This window comes from Sinohyriopsis cumingii, chromosome 12, assembly GCF_028554795.1.
Source record: "Sinohyriopsis cumingii isolate HCF-2022 chromosome 12, ASM2855479v2, whole genome shotgun sequence".
NCBI lineage: Eukaryota > Metazoa > Mollusca > Bivalvia > Unionida > Unionidae > Sinohyriopsis > Sinohyriopsis cumingii.
In genome coordinates this window covers 47,072,577-47,093,708 of record NC_142972.1, presented here as the reverse complement: position 1 = coordinate 47,093,708, position 21,132 = coordinate 47,072,577, and the positions used below count along the sequence as shown (strand labels likewise).

General features: G+C 34.6%; 1 protein-coding gene across 1 annotated transcript; it reads left to right on the top strand.

The window, feature by feature from the left end:
* Positions 1 to 96: 96 nt before the first annotated feature.
* On the top strand, positions 97 to 19,508 carry LOC149786395 (glycoprotein endo-alpha-1,2-mannosidase-like protein). The gene is made up of 4 exons (XM_089976815.1): positions 97 to 154; positions 1,924 to 2,840; positions 8,311 to 8,420; positions 17,178 to 19,508. The coding sequence occupies exons 2-4, from the start codon at positions 2,189 to 2,191 to the stop codon at positions 17,874 to 17,876; spliced, it is 1,461 nt and encodes a 486-aa protein (XP_089832941.1). The 5' UTR covers positions 97 to 154; positions 1,924 to 2,188; the 3' UTR covers positions 17,877 to 19,508.
* The last annotated feature ends 1,624 nt before the right edge of the window (positions 19,509 to 21,132 follow it).

Genomic DNA, 21,132 nt, shown 5'->3' with positions numbered 1-21,132 from the left:
ATATCCCATAATTTTTTAACATATTTTGTGTTGTTCTTTTTCATTGGTCAATTGCCATTTTATTCACCAATCATTTTCCATTTAATAAGAATCGCTCTAAATCGGAAAGAGTTGAATAAGATGCAATCAATAAGTTAGAAGTACTTGGGCATAGGTAGTAACTATTTTATAGTTTAATAGATTATACATGTGGTACGCAATTGGAAACAAGGGAGAAATATAACATACAAAATCTAGAAAAATACATTTATTATATGCGTTAGAGCTTAAAACGAACTAAAGATGACAAATAGGGCATTGACAAAAAAGAAAAGGAAAGGTACCTTCTTCAATAATCAAAGCCAACCAGTAAGGTTGTCATTCGAAAAGTAATATGCTGTTACAGTGCAGCATGAAGTAAATTGTCTTTTGAAACCTTGGAGGGAAAACGTGATTTATTTTTTTTTTAAACCAGAAACTTTAATATTTATATGGCCATTTCGTGGACTGAGATCTGAATGCCACACGAAATCATTCAAATAGAAGGCGACGGTTAAATATGTGTGCATGGATTTGCGATGTTTTGTATTCAGTTTTTATTGTTGCCGACAGCAGACAAGACGTCCCCAACCCCACCCCAACATAATAGGGATTTTGTCCAGACTATCAAAAATGTGATTTTTCACAATAAAAATCGGTGCAGTGTCGACCTTCTTCCAAAGCTGATAATTTTGTTGGTGTTATTTTAATATATTTGCAATGCTTGTTTCTCTTAAACTGTTTAAGATCAGTAATGCATGCATATAATGCTCAGAATGAATTTTAGTATCAAACATACATATTCATATATATTTTTTTGTTGAAAATTTGTTTGAAAAATTGACCGACTTAAAGTATGTCTTACAAGGGAAACAACTCTGTGCAATATCTTTTGTTGAATAGTTTATTTTTATTTAAATATACAAGTCGTGTAAATACGTTTAATGTCAGTTTGGAAATGCTGAACAGGTCTTTTTTAATGTAAATAAATCAAATTCTTGTTGAGATATATGGTGGGGATTAGTGAGTTTGGAGAAACCATGTACTAAGAACAAGGTTGAATTCAGATAAGGGGATAGATAAACTAGTAGGTTATGTCTTTTTTTTTCTGCCTTTACTGCTGGCAGAAACCAACATTGCTTGGCACTATTTGGGTTTTGAATTTTTGCTCCCATTTAGTTTCACACGATTGGCTACTTGCTAGTAATTAGTTCCACACTATTGGCCACTTGCTGGTAATTAATAAATTGATTTCTACTCGCCTTATGTGAATAATAAGTAAAATCTCTCATCTTTTTACACATAGCATTAAATCCATTAGAACACTCACTTTTTTTTGGTATTAATCCCTGTCAGAACAGAAAACCTATGTAGCCATTGATTATTGACCTGAAAAACATTTCATTGATGCCTTTGTGGAAGCAAGTGGCCTGATAGTCTGTTAGATCCAAATCTGAAAACTCCAGCACAAATAGTGCCAGTCATTTTTGGTCTCTGCCGCCAGTAATGTCAGCAACAAAAAAGATGGAGAACTACTTGTTGGTCTAGAAAAGGGAACACTTAAAACATTTACATACATATACAGGCTATAAATCCGCCAGGAGCTTCTTGTGGGTCGGTGGTTCTTCCCGGGGTTTTTCCGGGTTCTTCCTCCACCATTAATACTGGCCGCCATGCATAGCCAATCGTGTGCTGAAATATGGCATTAAACCCCACAACAACCAACAGGCTATAAATCCAGGATCAGATATAAGCAAAATAAGTATGTTACTAATGAACTATTAAGTCCAGTATCTTATGTGTATTACATCATTAGGTAAAGACAGAAAATATAAATATTTTAGAATTGTTATATCTTGCAAGATCACTTAATTTTAAATTATTATTTCTGTCTGTATTTTATAGGTTTTCATCACAATAAGATGTGTCTATAGGATGAGAATGCTGGCTGCAATGGGCAGAAGTTTTTGAGAATTTGCCTGAATATGTACACCATGCTAACTGCAGAGACCGGACATTTTCCTTTGATCTTTGTTCATAAGAAGCTACAATTTTCTTACTTGAAAAGGTTTAATTGTGAGATAAAAATGATGTTCTCGTTAATTTAATTTTTCTACAAGCAAATCTAGTACTGATAATTTATTGACAGTCAATAATAAATCAATAGATAATGCAAGTTTTTATTCGGCACCGTAGAAAGAGGAAATTTCTGTACATTTTTTTTATATTCTGCTTATTGTTTTCATTTTACATGACCTTTGTATTGCTAAACACTGATAAAGGACATAATTTGATGGGTGGTGGTACAGACATACAATTTAAAGACCCATTTCTTCATCCAAAAGATATTTTACCAGCTTTGAAAGGAAGAAAGGGTGATAAAGTTGCTGGACCATTAGTTGATGCAAAACAATCCATCCAAGATAGCAATCAATCAAAACTCCATTTAACAAGACAGGATCTAGCTGATGACATAAATAACATTCCAGTGCAAATCAATGAGGTGGAAAAACATGTTCTTGCCAAACATGCATTGGAAAAGACCCATTTTAAATTTTACTCGGACATTAAGCCCAATTACAATGTTCACATCTTCTATTATCCTTGGTATGGAAACTTGGAACATGATGGTAATTATTTTCACTGGGATCATGTGTACATTCAACATTGGAAACTGGAAGAAGCTGTAAAATGGCCATCAGGGAAACATAACCCACCAGATGACTTAGGGTCAAGTTATTACCCCCAGTTGGGCCCCTACAGTTCCAGCGACAAGGAAGTGGTAGAAAAACATATGGAGATGATACTGAATGCTGGAATAGGTAAAAAAATGTCTCGTGAACAAAATTGTGTCACAATTATATGTGTGAAAAAATAAAGGCTATTGTCATTTAAATTCTTATAGGTGAAAAGAAATGATTTCACAAAAAACCCTCTACCTTGATAACTCACCAGCATGAAGCCGACAAACATTGACCACAGCATATACTGTACAAGTATCTAAGGTACTATGGGATACTCAAAGTTTTAATATTACAGGCTGCTGGAGGCAGGTGTTTGTAACTTTCAGTTGATACTTGAAAGTTATTATTTTTTATTGATGGTTATTAGCTCATTAAAAATTTATTATAGTCTATAAATTGGTGATAGATTTTTACGATAAATTAATTGGACATGAAATACTCAAAAGTTCATGCATTAGTAAAGTTGGAGTTGCCTCCCTCTTGTGTGAGCAAACTGAGAAATAAACTAAAGTTCCATTGCTTTTTATGCTTGAATTATTCTGTTGCCTATCAATAAGCTTGTTTAAATTCTCAAAATGGTGATTTTAAATGGCATCATACACTTCTATGATACCACATGGCAGTCACTGAGTACAACTCTTATTTGTACTAATGTGGCATGTGCATGGTCTTTGAACATTAGATCCAGTATGTATGTGATTTGGACTTTTGATGTAGCTTTAACAATTTTTCAGTCATATTGCTATGATGTCTGCAGTGTGGCAGTTTATAGTGATGTCTAGCACTGGGGCATCATGCTGCAGACATGTGTTCTTTGTACAGAAAATAAATTAAATCATTGGTCACTGCATGATGGTGTCCAGAGACATAACATTGGTGGCTGTATACCTCAGAAATTGGTGGCTGTATACCTCAGAAGTCTAGCATATTCTATGCTAGCAGAATCAGATGGAATCTGTTCATCTCATTCTTGAAAAGAGAAATATCCTTGCAGATATTTTATCTATGAAAGGCATGATAGTTTTAACAGAAGTGTCCCTGCATCAAGCATTTGCAAAGACCTTGTTCAGTCTATGGAGAAAGCCAGTCATGGACCTTTTGGCCTTGAGACTGAAAGATAAGCTCCAGTTTTGGCCTCCTCAGTCCCAGATCAAAGATCATGCACAGCAGACAGTTTGTCCAGGAGAGGTAAGGTAGTTCAAACAGTCTATGTGTGCATCAAGCAGCTGCTGAGTGTTTGTTCTATCTGTTGAGGTAGAGTCTAGTCTGCTTGTCTGCCATCAGGCTGAACAAGCTCTATTTTATGTCTATCCAGTCCAAGACCAATAATCCTGGGCAGTGGATGCCTTTAGCCTGTCCTGGGATCAACTTATGCAATCCCACTGTTGAGACTGATTCCACAGGTACTTTAGAATGTAAGGATACCCACAGTTTGGATTATCTTGATGGCAATAAAGGTCATGCTTCAACCCAGGGTGTTACTTTATTGGATGACTCTATTGTCACAACACAATTCACAGCAGTTCTCCATCTTCAAACTTTTCTCATCTCAAATGATCTAACTACCAGACAAGGTATAAACAAAATCAGTGACAGACTACCCATGAAGTCCATGACGTAAGGTGGAGAATTTTTTTTGATTGGTGAAACAGGAAATGGATTAATCCTATCTGCGCCTCACTTTATACAGCAGCAGATTTTCTGCTCCATATCATTGAGGAACATCAGGGTTAGCTTGTCAAAGGGAATAGGAAGGGTAGGAAATGGCTTTTCCTTCTCTTAAAGGGCTCAGCTGACATTTTCAGCATCCACCATCTCTAGATGGATTTCATTCACTATCAAGCAAGTTTATTTGTCACTGACAGAGACATATCATTTATAAGAATAAAAACCCACAAAGAAAGGGCTGTCACTACTTCTCAATCATTTCTCCTTGAAGAATGTTAATAAGGCTGTGTTTTTGTGGTCACATACAACCTTTACCTCTTTTTACCATCGGTCATTTTCAATGCAGAGTATTTGTATCTCTTTGTCTATATTTGCAGCACAAACATGACCAAACCTATGGTTGAAAAAAATGAATCAAAAAAACCATTTCCCTACAATGAGTTATACAGATAACAAAGACTGCTCCAGTGGCCTAGTGGTTAGAGAGTCCGCCTTAGATGCTGGAGGTCGTGGGTTCGATCCCCAGCCGAGTCATATCAAAGATTATAAAAATGGTACTAACGGCTGTCTTGCTTGGCACTCAGCATTAAGAGGTTAGTGTTAGGACTATTTGGCTTGGTGTCAGGATAATGTGATTGGGTGGGACATCATGCTACATGTCTGAGGCATGATGCCCCAGTGCTGTACATCACTATTAACTGCCACACTGCAGATATAGTGATATGACTGAAAAATTGTTAAAGCTACATTAGAAATCCAAATCACACGCACACACACACACACATAAAGATAATGAAACCGGTCAGGGACCGGCAGTAACTAGATCATCCCAACAGACGGGAAGGCATCCTATCGGTGACCCAGCTTACTGCTATTTAACAGCAGTGGATGCTTATCCTTAATGTGAGTAATTTTGTTCCAGGTGAGGTCATCAGCATCCCTCTTACTGACAAATTCTGTTAAACAATAGTGATGGGTAAAATAATGCTGATAAGATATAGGGGTGGGGATAAAACTGGTTTTTAGTTATGTAATACCTGTCACATTGGATACTATCCTTCCAGCCCACTCTGGTGTCATTCTATAGTCGGGTTCATACCCCTTGCTTGGAGATGTTCAGTTACAAGTAGCACAAGAAAATGCACAATCAGATTTATGAAACAAGTTAACTGAAAAATACAATTTCAGGAGCAGCTGTATTAATTCCCTTAGTTTCATGTCCAGTGAAAATGAGTCTGAGAAGTGAAGTTTTATTTTCTTTGTGGACGTACCATATGTACTCACTTGTGAGTGGATTCCAACTGCAAACAACATGGACCCTCATGTGCCATTGCATAATGCTCCAGAAAATCAGGGTCTGTGTTGTTTGTTCTACTGATTACTCCTAACAAACTGCAGAAAACCAGATCTGCTGGTGCATTGCGCAGGGTTCCCACACTACAGAGAAATCAGGAAAAATTCAGGAGAAATGATAATTTTTTTTCCTGACTGTGAAAAGTCCTTGAATTATGCAAATATCGACGAAAGTCTGGAAAAACCCAAGAATTTTCCTCCACAACTTGATGCCCAAAACAATTATGTAACCTATTCGTAACTGAGCTGATCGTGAGTTAGATTTATTGAGTTCTAACCAGAATATTAAGAGGTTACCGTATGGATCATTTGGGTGCTTGCCATAAATATATTTGTTGAGACAATCTGAACGCTCAGTGGATTAGATTCGTTTAGTAGACTTTTTGTTTCACAGACAGTTCAATATCTGTATCTTTTTTTTAATAGGAAAGGTATGAAAACCAGTCTAGCATCACAAGAGGCCAACATGGTAACGTTAAAGCATAGCCGCTTAGCAGATGGGCTAACAAACTTAAACGTTGTTAAATCAAGTTATACCTCCATGAAATCAATATGAAAATTATTTATTTTCTCCGAAATTGCAAGTATTAAAATCATTATGTCTTTAATCTGCTGAAAGATGATAAAACCAATGCGTTGATGAAATTTGAGCTGGTACTAGCGATTTCTATTGTTTGTCGCACGAGCCCACAGATTCTCACAATCGTCATTTTCAAATATTGTAGAATTTTTTTAAAATTAAAGGCATATTGGTTGTAATAACAATACATAATCGAAAGAGCACAAAATTCTCTGTATTTATTCCAAGACCAATGTCCGGAGTTTTGTTGTATCACGTGACTACCATGTTGACATGTGCTCTCTCATGCAAGGAGCATATGAAGCAGGGAACCAGACTACTCTGCCTGATGAATCAGACTTGCCAAGTTTCTTGTAATTGTTCTCGAAATAAATATGTTGAGAATTATATGTTCTTTCTGGTTTTTACAAAAGATATCAGACTTTCATTTAATATAATTGAAATTTTGTACAACAACATTGAAAAGGAGTGTGTTGTTGATATCTTGTGACTATTGGACTTCTGATATCATTGTTGGAGAGTTGTGAAGTCATGTGACTATCAATGCAAATGGTGAGTACCATGTCAGGTTTTATCTATGCCAAGTTTCGTCTTGTCTGTCAGTGGATTAAAGACATAACGATTATTATTAATACTTGCCATTTTTTCAGAAAATAAATATTTTTCCTATCGATTTCATGCAGGTATAAGTTGATATAACATAGACTAAATTTGCTAGGCATGCTGGTAAACTATCTTACGATGGCAGCAGATTCCAATTTTTTTTATACGTAATTGCTTTGAACCCACACGCTATGCTAAATGTCCAAATGTGAAAAATGGGGTTGGAGTATTCAGAGGAAACCAGGATTAGAAAAGTTTTGAATCTCTGAGCTGAATTTTGGTGCAAAACTATTACACAGTGACATGTAGCTTGAAGCATTGGTTTCAGATCTTAAATGGAATGAAGGAGAAATGGGAAATTGTTGTCCCTTTTATTATGTATTAAGAAATGATAAGAGCCCATGTATCAATAAAGGTTTGGGGACTCATTTATTGAACTACAAGAAAACAAGTTGATTTTACAGGAAATCCAGGCCTTGTTTATTCAACAATATATAATTTTGACGGTCTTTCATCAAAATTTAAATCAACCCTTTTGTAAATATGTTTAAATGATGGAATTTTTAACCAAATCATCTTAAGGAGTTTAGGTTGGTTGAAAAATCTTGTTTGAGATTTTATTGGCACACATAAATTCAGGGTTAAACTTTTTTCATTAAAAGATACAAGATTCTAATACTTTGCATTTATTGTTTTTTTTCATACTGTGATAGGAAATGTTTACTTTGTACAACATGCACAGATATTGCTCTAGAATTCTTTAGAATTAAAGGTCTGAAAGGAAACAAAATAATTTATGTTCATTATGTTGTTTTCGTGTAGTAACATAATGCAGGTCAGCAAAGTAAAGTTAGAATTTGTATTCTGTACATTGAAATGTCCTTAAATGCCAATTTATAGGAATATAGTCAGATTTGTTTCATGTGAAACATTTTGTGTTTTTTGTTTTGTACATGATCATCTTTTCTGACATATATGTTTTGGAGAGTCTTGAAAGAGAAACATCTTCAGATTTGGAAAATGCATGTTTTATAATATAAAATGTTCTTAAATTACATTCAGTAATGGTCATATGTTAAGCTTGAAAAAATTAATTTTATCCTGGGAAAAACCTGGAAATTTATATTTAGAAAAGCAAGGGAAGCATGATTGTGTGAGGGTAGATGTGGGTCTATGTAGTCTACAGTTGGATTTGATTTATAAGCAAGTGTATGTAGTATTTAAATTTATATTCTATTACCAGTAGATGTTTTTGGGTGTTACGTCACAGTGTACTGGTAATATGATATTTACAACATGGCTGTAATGAACATTATGTAATCAGATACAACATTCTGTACTTAGGTGTGGTGGTGGTGTCCTGGTACCCACCTGGAGATGCAGACAAAGAGGGAAAGGATCCAGACTCTCTGATGCCACTGATACTGGACATTGCACACAAGTTTGGACTTGAGGTACTCTAGTTACTTTTGTTTAGAAAATGTAATTAAGTTGTAATCAGAAAGCAGTCTTGATTACAGGGTAATTTTACTTTAACTTATCAAGTTTCAATAACTTGTAATTAAAAATTTCTCATTATAAATATTTTTAAACTTAAATGCATGTATCATTTACAATTGATAACAACTACTAAATACTTTTTTAATATATTCAATGTCTGAAAGATTGTTTACAGTAATACATGTACTCCAAATGGTTTTGTGCAAAAACGTTATGTATTTTGTCACTGCATTTTGCATGTGAATATGGATACATTCTAGTGTTACTTTAGATTCAGAATAAAAGAGGAATCTTTTTTTTGAAAATGAGTCATATTTTTGGAGAAACTCAATATTTTAATTGTTAGCAAAATACTGTTACTGCGATTTTATTAAAAGTGATAGCAAAATTTCTGCTCATCCTTGAGCAAACCTCTGACGGCCAATTTATGTTTACTTTAAACTTTAGAACTTGTATCCTATCTGTGAAACTTAGCTTTTCAAGTACCTAATTGGTTCCTGTGCTATTGTGGCTCACATTTGTGATGAGTATGATAACCATCTGATTAATCTTAGATACCTTATTTATGTTACATATACTACTTAACACATGCCCATGATGCACTAGCTCTTATGCAGGTAGGATTTGCATGACTTTTAATTTTTTAAAATTCTATCCCCATTACCTGGTTTGCTACAAAAGATTAATTAATATGATAATACCAAGCAGATCAATTTTTAATTGTTTATAACAATGCAACCAGCACTTCCACATTTTATACATAAAAACACAAATTGGGACTTAATTAGGTTGTCATGGAAACATTTGTGGGCATCACTGTGATGGTCAATTGACACTGTCCACATCTGAATACAAGAGGGCATATTGCATTTATGGTAATTACACTGAATTCAAATTGAAAGATAAAATCAAACCATGAATTTCACTTCAGAAAGCTTATTCAACTGGTATTTATTTCTTAGAGTGTTGCCACTGGTAGGCAGTACTAACATTTTATTTAATCAAAATTTTGTCATATATTGTTATTTACTGTGTCTGGAGAATTGTTTTTAATACAGAAAATTTTACAAAATGTATGATTTCCTTAATGTTGCAGATTCTAAGATATCATTTAAATTTGTTGACTATAAGATGAGTAACATATCTAGGTTTCATTTACAACTTTTGATCATGATTTTATTCAGCTTCAACCAAAAGGGGCCTTCTTTTGGGGCATTTTTTATACCAAAAATTGGATCCACACCTTCCTCTACATTATATGCTAGTCTGAGTTATTCAGGCGTGCTATTACAAGGGAGCAGAGTGTATACCTTTAGACAAGTAAAATTTAATGATACTGTCCTGAGAAAATCAAGTATAATTTTTTATTTTGGTATTTCGTGTCTCAATTGAAGTTTCAGAGTAAATTTGGGATGTTAATTTCTTTGCTAATTTATCAGGACATAAGGCCAAGTGGTCTTATAGCATGGCCTGTTATCAGTTGTCCATCCATAAATAACTGCTATTTCAAACTGCTCAAAAACCAAAGGACTGGTTTTGACCTAATTTAGCACAAGCATCCTGGCATGAAGAATTCTTATTCTGTCATTACATATAGCTGCTCTTACTAAATATAGTAAAAATGCTTTAAAAGACTTCTGAAAATCTGCTGAACAGAGTTTGATCAAGCATCATGGCAGGAAAACCTTTCAAGTTTGTTATAAAAAAAAATTTATGCTGATCTGCCTTACTACAGTAAAACCTGTCATGAGCGACCTCTGCTATGAGCGACCACCTGTCATTTCCGACCACAATCGTAATGCACGGATCGATTTTACTATATAAACGCTCTGTTATGAACGACCACCTGCTGAACGCGACCAGCGACCGCGATTTCTTGGCAAAATATGCATTTTGACACTGCTATGAACGACCGCATCGCCAAAAAATCAAAACAGATTGACACCACTGACCTTAACTTAATCCTTTGTAAACACTAGAGCTCGGGATAAATGTAGTATGCAAACAAAGTGCACATTAAATAACACTATAGTTGAACAACCATATATCGGGATAAACACCTCTAACCATCATTTAATCCTTAGTAACAAAGACTGCATAAATAGCAAAGATTGCTCTAATAAAGTATTTAAAAATAATTTGTCTTACCAGTTTTGTGAAATTTACAACTCCAGCGTACGGTGTCATTTGTAAACTGCAGTAAACCAGACTAAAGTACATGTCACTAACCGCCATTGTAGTGCCGAAGTCATGTGAATAGCCAGTAAGAGTAACATCAAAGGGAGTAATGATGGATATACGCAGTCAATTTAGAGGTTTGTATTTTTTCTTTATCTGTATGAAAACTCACAAAACGCCGGTAGTCCTTATGTCCAAGTGAGAAATCGTTTGAAAGGGCTTCAGTGTTGGTTTGAGTACGTCGTTTGCTTTCCAGTTAATCCATAATGCCTGGACGGTGAATGAGCTCATTGTCTTTAATACTAGTAAGTGAGAATCATTTCCGGATTTTTTTAAAATTATTTTTTATTTCTTTTGTTAGTGTTTCACCAAACCACAATCTGTTTACGTGGGTGCAGATGGTCGGAACATTTGTTTATCGAGCTATAACTCTGTTGATTTAAACTTCGTCTCAGAATAAATGTACAGTATTGTTTCCAGACGAGTTAATTATGTATTTTGGTTTCATTCATTGGTACATAATATATATTTATTCTACAATTCCCCAAAACCTGATCAAAACCGATAGTCTTTATAACGTCAACACTAATAACAACGGCAGAATCTCCGCTGAAAAAAAGAAAAATTTTAACACTGGAAGAAAGGATTAATGTCATTGAAAGAAATGAAAAAGACGAGACCACTCGCAAAACAGCAGTCAGCTTAAGCGTCGGTAAAACGCAAGTTCAAAATGTAATCAAAGACAAGAAGTCCATTAGAAACGAATGGCAGAAAGGTGCACAAGCAAAGAGGAAATATGCCACGGCACGACGGACAGTTTACGGAGATCTGAACGAGCGAGTATGGGAGTGGTTTTGTGTCGCAAGGAGTAAAAACATACCAGTAAGTGGGAAGTTGATTCATGAAAGGGCAATAACTGAGATACATGTTCAGACCAAATAGCTGAGTAAAACATGTCAACAAAGAAGTATAATGGATTTCTTTAAAAAAAAAAACAAGTGAATAAGTGTATAAAATAAGATATATACATCATATCTGTTAATTTTTTGTATATATTAATGTGATGTTGAAACATAAATTTTATTCTCGTTTGATAGATGTATATTTTTATTATATAAAGATATTTTGAGAGGAATGCATGCATTATTTAACAAGATTCATGAATAAAGGATATGATACATGTACAGTGAGTATGGGTATTATTTATTTTTCAACAATGCTAACTATTGACCCTGAAAACCAGTCCATTTTCACACACCTCTTATGAGAGACCACCTGTCTTGAGAGACCGCTTTTGGTTGGCAGAAGGGGCGGTCTCTCATAACAGGTTTTACTGTAAAAATAGAAAAGCTGCTTACTAAAAATAGAAAAACATTAAATAACTTATTCTCTAAAATTGCTGACTAGAAGTTGACCATTCCTGGCAGATAACATCATGAAATGAAGACATTTCAAGTTTGTATAAATGATGTTGGTCCACCATGACATGTAGCCACCATTACTAAAAATAGGGAGCAGTCTTGATTACCTTTAAAAAAAACAGATGAAAAGAAATTGATCATCCTGGCTTGAATAACTTTTATAGTGTTTCACAAATAATACCAATCTGGTAACAAATATTATCACTGTTTTTAAAAATTGAACAACTATGAAAAGACTTCTCGAAAACTGCTCAACAGAACTAGATCAAACTTGTGAGAAATGATCTTGGCATAAACAGCTTTCACGTTTTTGCAAATGATGCCACACAAACATCAGATATGACTGCCGTCCTGGCATAGTGGGCTTTCAAGTTTTTATAAATGATGCTGATTAACCATAAATATGACTGCTGTCACAAAGGACATAAAAATACTGTTCTTGCAAGTCTACCAGTTAAGACAAGGGAAGTAACCTGTTATGAGGACCATTATGAATTAAGTTTGGGGTTTTGATGAGTTCAACTGCTTGTGAATTCTTTTTAGACAGATTGTAAAACATTTATTTTACAATGCATGCTTTATAGATTTCAATGAAGCAAGATTATTTTTTTGAATAAGTAATTAATACAACTTAGATATTAAATTGAATTATCTTTCATTTGAAGCTGAACAAAAATAAAAAAAATGAAAATATTACAAGGCAAGGATCACGCTGGGCTTCACCAGTGTCATAAATTGCACTTTATTTTCCTCATTCATGGCAAAATATATCATCTGGAAAGTTATTTTGGCAACAACATTTTTGGTTGTTTAAACTTCTGTATACAATCTTGGGCTTAGAGTATTTTTTTGTTTTTAGTTTTTATAGGGTTTAACGCCATTTTTCAGCACATGATAGGCTATACATGGCGGCCAGTATTAATGGTGGAGGAAGAACCCAGGAAAACCCCGGAAAGAACCACCGACCCACAAGAAGCTACTGGCAAGCTTTCTCACATACCCGCATTGGCTGAATCCGAGACTCAAACCCACGCAGACAGTGGTGAGATGGCAGTGATCCATAACGGAGAGCGCTTTAGACCACTTGACCTCTCGAGTCCCGGGCTTAGAGTGGAGAAATGCAAAGGCACCATGAGAGGAAGCTGCAAACATGGATATAAAATGCACTGGAATCTATGTATTGTTGCAAATAAATATCCTTTTTTCATACTGCAAACCATCTTATCATTGTGATGTTATATCATAATCCACTGATACTGACATCTGGGCTGAGTACTGTATGCTGTGATACACTCCAATATTCATGCTACCGGACTAGCTACAGTCGACCAACCTCTGAAGGTGGAAACAGGAACAGGAAATAGGAATAGCTACAATTGACTGAATAATGGCTAATTCTTTTTCTTTTTAAAATTATACCCATAAAAAACAGTTTTGCTGAAACTCAAAGAAGCAATGATCATTCTATATAAATACTAAGCAAATGATAAAATATTTCAGTTTCAGTGTTCTACATTTATTTGATGTTGACTCTTCAGTAACAAATGGGCATTTGTTTGGTCATTCAAAGTTGGTTTTTAATGGTGATTTCAATAACATGTGCACCCTTTATCAAACTGAGTCAACTTCAATCTTCAGTGCATAAAATGCAAATTAAATTTCCAGTCTTTTTAAACCATAGATATCTGGGAGTCATTTAATTGCCAGTATCACATCTCGTAAAGATGTTTGTTAAACTTTTACTTTGCTCACAATTTCATTTCCCTATAAATAGTCTCATCCACTTAGTAGCCTCAGCCAGATGATAGCTGTCTCCAGCTGACCAAAATCTAGACCAAATTATGAGCATGTACATTTAGCATGTAATTACTATATGACCAGAAGCTACTGGCAACAATGAATATTGTAGTGAATTGTTTATTTGCTAACAATGGGATATAGATCAAATGAGGACTACCATTTTTTTATATATGTTATTTGTGTTTATTAATGGGAGTTGACTAATACATGAATTTTCTAACATGTGATATGTATTCAAATTCATATGGTTTTCATAAATGTTTGGTACATAACACATTAGGTCAAAAGAAAATGTCTTCCCAGTCAGTCAACTGTCCTTATTTCTCATTGCTGACTCTAGCACTTTTTTTCCCAATTAATTAAAATAAAAAGTTCCCAATTTGTGCATCCAATTGAGTCTGTTTTGCCCAGTAATTTGAAGCACTTAGAACATTTAAAAAAGTGAATTTTGTATCTGTTGAATGATGTGACAAGACTGTATTTAATTTCATTCATCAATAACAATGATCATGCTCATTATGATACTTACTATTTCTGTCATTTTTTGTTTAGCATCTACTGGACATAGATGAGAAAACGTCATTCAGTAGTTGCTTGACATTAGTTTTGATAAACATATACATTTGCATCAAAATGGCTGAATCATGCTCGTGTTCAAAACATCACTGCTTCATTGTAATCTATTGTATGGTTATGGTTGAGTTACAACTGGGGAGAGGTGTAGGGGTGTGGGGCAACACAAGCTATTGAATTAATAGCTTTTTTAACTAGTAACATGTTTTTGATGTCTTGGTTAACTTGTAGATTAACTTGTTGGCCCCCATTGTATACATAAATATATTTCCATCTTACACAGAACAATTTTGCTATTTGCATTGTGGAGTATAATCAGGGCTGATCTAATGTCATAGCCCAATGTCATAAACTATTCATTTTCAAAGTGGGACAAATAAAGTTTTCCATGCCACACACAAGTCTGAGACAGGTGTTCTTTTCCTATTTTGAAACAAGTTGGGGAGGTGCTGATTTTCATGCTTTAATCACTTTATATACCTTTACCTGGCCAAGCATTCCTGCCTTCCTGGCATTCTCATTGCTTGAGTCTACCTCTCTCCATTTATTCATTCACATCCTGTGTTATGTCATACCTACTGTAATTGGTAATTGAATGCATTTTAAAATCACTTGACTGCATATTGGACTAAGAGACAGAGCTATTGGCTAGTCAAAACTATTGAAACAAATTTTAGGGTGATTAATTAAGAGTGTTTTAAGAGGCACTGATACTCACTGGCAGATTAACCATTGCTTTTGTCATACTAGGTCAGTATAATTCAAATAATGAAAGACAACTGAATAAATGACAGTAATGATTCATTAATTTTTAATTGATTATATGGAGAATGAGCTTGCATGTGCAATATTGCATGTGAGGCAAAACACTTGTGTTAATTAAAGAGCTGTGTTTATATTTAAAGGACAGAATTATGGTATTGATCACCTTAGAAGTAGTTGTCAAGCAAGGTGATCTTAACTGTGTGTTTAAAGTGAGTTTACAAAATTAGTTTTGGATGGAATGTAAAAAGCAAGATAAGAGAAGGAACGTGAAAGTGCAGGAATAAGATTTAAGATTCCCACTGGGTTTGACATAACTGTTTCTCCAAGGCGACTTAAGCCAGACTCAATGGCAGATTTGTAAAAAAAAATATGACATATCTAAGAGAAAGAAATATTCAACTGCATTCAGTTGGTAATTATATATGGCTTGCATTCATTGACTCTGCAATCAATATCCCAAACCTGCAAAGGTTGGCAAATCAGCTAGTATATTTCTCAGTGGAACTGTCAATTACAGTCTCATGACAGTTGTGGATGTTATAAAGCCCATGCAGCACAGTATATGCATGACACTAGCTAGTATATGCATGACACTAGCTAGTATATGCATGACACTAGCCAGTATGTGCAGAAATTCTGTGGAGTTAGAGTTGCTGACACTCCATCAAAAATGGTATTTTAAAACTAAATGAGAATAAAATGGCAAAAACAGCTCTTTTCACCACAGTAAACCATATCCCATTATGGAAAACCAGTTTCTGATATAGAAATTCTTTGTGTGCTTATGGAAGATAATGGTGTTGAACTTAGTGCTGCTAATTATAAGAAGTCTTGAGAGAAGAAATAAGTAAATATCTGAATTCCAGTAAATTCCTTTCCAGTCTTACTGATGGAATGAAGTATAGGTGGAACTGTGTGGAGACACATGGGCATTCTTTCAAAATCCCACTGCTAAATATATATATATATATATATATATATATATATATATATATATATATATATATATATATATATATATATATATATATATATATATATATATATAACTAAAGTTGTAGCATGAGTAATATCGACCAATATTGTTTTTTGTGTGAAAAATTAAGCCCTTTGAAGAAATAAAATATTGTACATTAGTTCTTTTTTTTTTTAAATTAAAGTACATCCGTCTCATAGGGTGTCAATAATTAAAAATTTTGGACAAGTTAAATGTTGGTGGGATGAGTAAATTTTCAGAAAATTATTGTCCCAGGCAAGCAGATGTGGAAACAAAATTTGATACGTCCTGATACTGCAAAGGTTATCCGTATTTAAAATTTTTAAGAGTTCACTTGAATAATTATGTAAGAGTTCACCTGCATAATTAGCTGTACAGTTTACTATTGAAACAGCAGCCTTTACTTTTGAAACAAACAAATAAGAAATAAAAGATTGGTAAAATGCTGTGAATGATAAATATTTATTGGAAGGGCATTACTCTTAAACAGGATTCTATGCAGTTTAGAGTTCCATGATGGAGTTGCCCCCCTTGAACCACATTTGATACACATGATACAGTGATTGTATATATTAACCTTGAGAAGTCATGAAGGTGCAGTTATTTTCTTTATTTCGTGCTTAATGAAAGCATTAGTTTGTATTAAGTGTTGATGGTAGTATGTGATTAAGATGAACATGAAAATAGTCACTTACATTTTTTTTTTTGTTTCCATGGCTATTTTTCCCCTAGCAGATCTCAGGATAATAGATATCCTAATTTTAATTTGTGCATCTTTCTAAATGTTAATGCTATAAAGTTTACTACATAGAGATCAAGAATTTTCCTTCCCTTAATATTGATACCTTTGAATACCCCCCCCAAAAAAAAAAAAAGACAAGAAAATCCTCATTTTACAAGGAATAGTTTATAAATCTGACACATTTAACAACAGTGGTGAATTCATCTGTATCTAACAAATTCTAGTCTATTTACAGGTTGCTGTCCACATTGAACCATACAAAAACCGTGACCCAACAACCGTGAGGGAAAACATGAAATATTTATTCCAAAGTTACGGAAATCATCCAGCCTTTTACAGAAAAGACCATAATGGCCGCCAGCTTCCTGTGGTTTACATATATGACTCGTATCACACACCAAGCAGTGATTGGGCCCAACTACTTAAACCTGATGGTAAGATATCAGTCAGGAATACAGAACTCGATGCTTTGTTTATTGGTCTGCTTGTTGAATTCAACCATCAGAAAGAATTACTTGATGGAGGCTTTGATGGATTTTATACTTATTTTGCAGCAAATGGATTTACGTATGGGAGTAGCTGGCACAGATGGAAAGAAATTAATTCATTTGCTAAGCTTCATAATTTACTTTTCATTCCTAGTGTTGGACCAGGTTATATTGATACTGAAGTACGGCCATGGAATGGTGCCAATACAAGAAAAAGACTTGAAGGGAAATATTACCGTGATGCATTCCAGAATGCAATAAGTATGAAGCCAGAAATACTATCCATCACATCATTCAATGAGTGGCATGAAGGGACACAGATAGAACCAGCAATAACTAAAATCATTCCAAAAAGGAACTATCTTGATTATGGTAAAAATGGTCCAGATTTTTATCTTAAGATTACAAAGGAGTGGGTTGATAAATTCACATCTTTGTCTGTATAGTTTTATATTTTGTGTTCATTTTAATGTCTTTAAAGTTAAGGAAAAGATTTGTCAGCCTATGGACAGAGATGTCTCAGATTGTATTCTATTCTGTTAGGTAAAACTATCTTACTCTGTGTTAAATAAGGTCTAGTCTAAATTGATTTTAATTAGAGCTTCTATCTTTAGTGTTCTTGCAGAGAATGGCTTGCATCTAGTCTAATATCTACTATAGCATGTGCTGCTGAAACTCCTTTTTTATGATTTTGTGATGTCTGTCTACTATTAATACGGTGTGGTGGTGACAATTCAAGTTTATACTTTCTACCCTGACAAGTGTGTTGTGGAATAATGGTGTCAAAATAATGGTTTTTGTTTTATGCTTTTTTTCTCTCTGTAAGATATCTCAGCAGAGTCAAACCAAGACTTATAAAAATGGTACTAGCAGCTGCCTTTCTTGACAGTCAGCATTAAGATGTTACTTTTAGGACTGGTCGGCCTGGTGTCAGGTTAATGTGACTGGGTGGGACATCGTGCTACATGTCTGAGGCATGATGCCCCAGTGCTAGACATCCCTATAAACTGTCACACTGCAGACATCATAGTGATATGACTAAAATTGGTAAATCTATGTTAAAAATTAAAATCACACACATTTTCTGTAAAAATTGGACTGCTTACATGGAATTTCACTTGCCCAACAAATTTTGTTGTCCAGTTTTATTTGACTTGGCAGTTGTCATTCCCTGCATCACATGTCAATCATATTAAAAGTTAACAATCATGTGAAGTTTAGTTTGTGTTCTGTAATTATTGGAGATTCAGCAGTATTCAGTATTTATTTATTTGATTTTTAAAATTTAACATTTATTTGGAATCAAACTAATTTTGTTACATAATTGTTTTTTTTTCATTATAGATAGTGATGCACTTTTTGTATTCATATCGATTTCATTCAATAGTTATTTTATTGTGCAATGAAACAGCAGACAGGATAAATCAAATTTATAATTGCTGCTGAATCGCCATCTCTGTGCAATATCAGTCTTAAAATGTATACCACTGGTTATTTTCTTCATTCTCACTTCATTCTTTGTAGCAGAATTTGGTGCAAATGTGGCAGTATGTAGATACAGTGTTCAGGTTTGAACATGGAATCGAGTTGTGTCATTGCCAGAGTTCATTGAACTTTTATCCAGTTGTGTTTGGCTGGCAACATTTGCAGCTGATTTTTTTTTTGGGGGGGGGGCATATTTGAAGTTAGAAATATGATTCCTGAATCTTGTGTGCTGGTCTTCAAAATATGTTATGAAAAGACTTAAAACAGCTGACCCTACAATATGATTTTTTTCAAATACAGTAGTCCCCCTCTTATAAGGCCACCCCTAGTGCAGCAAGAAAGTGGCCTTACAATGGGGGTGGCCTTTCTAGAGGGGGATAACAAATGTGAATAGTAAATACATATGAAGAAAGTCACAACGAATTTAATTCTAAAACATTTAATATTTTCATTTAAAAATCACATGCATGTTGTTAAATCAATGTGAAACAAACTGTTATATTATTTTACAAAGGAATGTTATGAATAATCATTGATATAGATCTAAAATTACATTGATAATAATGTTACAGATCACATCATCTGTCTCCAGCAGACACTTCAATACATGTACATATGTTCCTAAGAATTCTTAGGCTTGAAAAATTTATCCAGTGTCATTTGTCCCATGCTTTCTACAGCTTTCCTTTTATCTTTTTTAAGAATGTCTTGTGTTTTCATAATTATGTCCACAAGTTCAACATTGTTTATTGTGAGGCCATAATCCATCAATTCTGTGGAATGTAACCATGCAGTATGCAGTGTAATGCACTGTTTGTCTGGGTTTGGATTGTCACACATTGTGTCACTGTCACTTTCCTCATTCTGGCATGTTTCACTAGAATTTCTGGCACCTTCTGTCGTTAATGACTCCCAGTCATCACTAATTGTGTTCTTTGTAGCTAATGCATCATCACACTGAACATAATCCTTAAGGGTTGTTCCAGTTGGTATTAGGGGAAGATAGTCCTCTTCATCCCAGTGTTCCTCCTCTGCCTCTGGTACCTCTTGGAAAAATCCACATTTCCGAAAGCACTTTTGAATCGTCTCAGCTGTCAGGACATCCCATGCTGATGTCAGCCATTGGATTGCTTCCAGCAGATTCACCTTTTGTGCTATCTCTGATGCAGCTGTTATATTATCCATCAGGAACAAAACATGTCTCAGCAGCTTTTTCCTGTAATTCAATTTGACCGTCTGGATTATCCCTGCATTCAAGGGCTGAAGTTTTGAAGTTGTATTTGGAGGAAGGTATGAAACCTTGACATTTGACAAATCCAGTTTTGGGTGTGCAGCACATTTGTCGAGAAAAAGCAGGATCTTCCTGTTCTGCACTTTCATCTGCTGATTAAGTTTTTTGATCCAGGACTCAAATATCTGTCCTGTCATCCATGCTTTTCTGTTTGCCTCATATGTAACTCTCAAATGTGTTCGGCTATATCCCTTAAAGCACCTTGGATTTTGCGCTTTTCCAATCACCAGTGGCTTCAGTTTCTCACCAGAACAACTGGCGCAGAGCAAAACTGTAAATCTCTCCTTTGCTTTTTTCCCACCTTTACATAAATCCCCTTTTTGTACAAGCGACTTTGTTGGTAAAAGTCTAAAAACAAACCAGTCTCGTCACAATTAAAAATATCCTTCCTGTCATATCCCCTGCATATATCGTTCAGTCTTTTGTTCCAATCTTCGACAACTTCAATATTAACATCAGCTGATTCTCCACTAAGGACAGAACACTTAATATTGTGTTGGACTTGAAATCTGTGCAACCAACCGTTACTTGCAGTAAAGTCGTCATATCCCATTTCAACTGATAAAATTGTTGCCTTTTCTTGGATCATTCGACCGGTGAGAGGAATTTTCTTAGCACGCGCAGTGCAAAACCATTCAAAAACCTTGGCATTCAAATCAGGATACAAACATCTCCTGGCTCTAACAATCTTCCTTTCTCCGTCCATTCCACATTCCCATTTCTGCAGAATTGTGAATTGAGTCCCTATCTTTCACAATATTGTTGATCTGAGTCTTTCTGACATCAAATTTTTCTGCCAGGATTCTCAAACTCTCCCCCTTTTTGGTCAGTTGAATTACTTTTACTTTCTCTTCTAAATTAAGAATTTTTCTTTTCCTTGATAACATGTTGAACTTTTTATTTTAGCAGTAAATTATTCCAATGTT

What these genes read in the sequence shown, in the direction of transcription:
- LOC149786395 (XM_089976815.1), top strand. Translation starts at nt 2,189, where the DNA reads ATGCAAGTTTTTATTCGGCACCGTAGAAAGAGGAAATTTCTGTACATT. An exon ending in GATACTGAATGCTGGAATAG is followed by an intron (nt 2,841 to 8,310) that starts GTAAAAAAATGT and finishes TTCTGTACTTAG; the next exon opens with GTGTGGTGGTGGTGTCCTGG. An exon ending in CACACAAGTTTGGACTTGAG is followed by an intron (nt 8,421 to 17,177) that starts GTACTCTAGTTA and finishes GTCTATTTACAG; the next exon opens with GTTGCTGTCCACATTGAACC.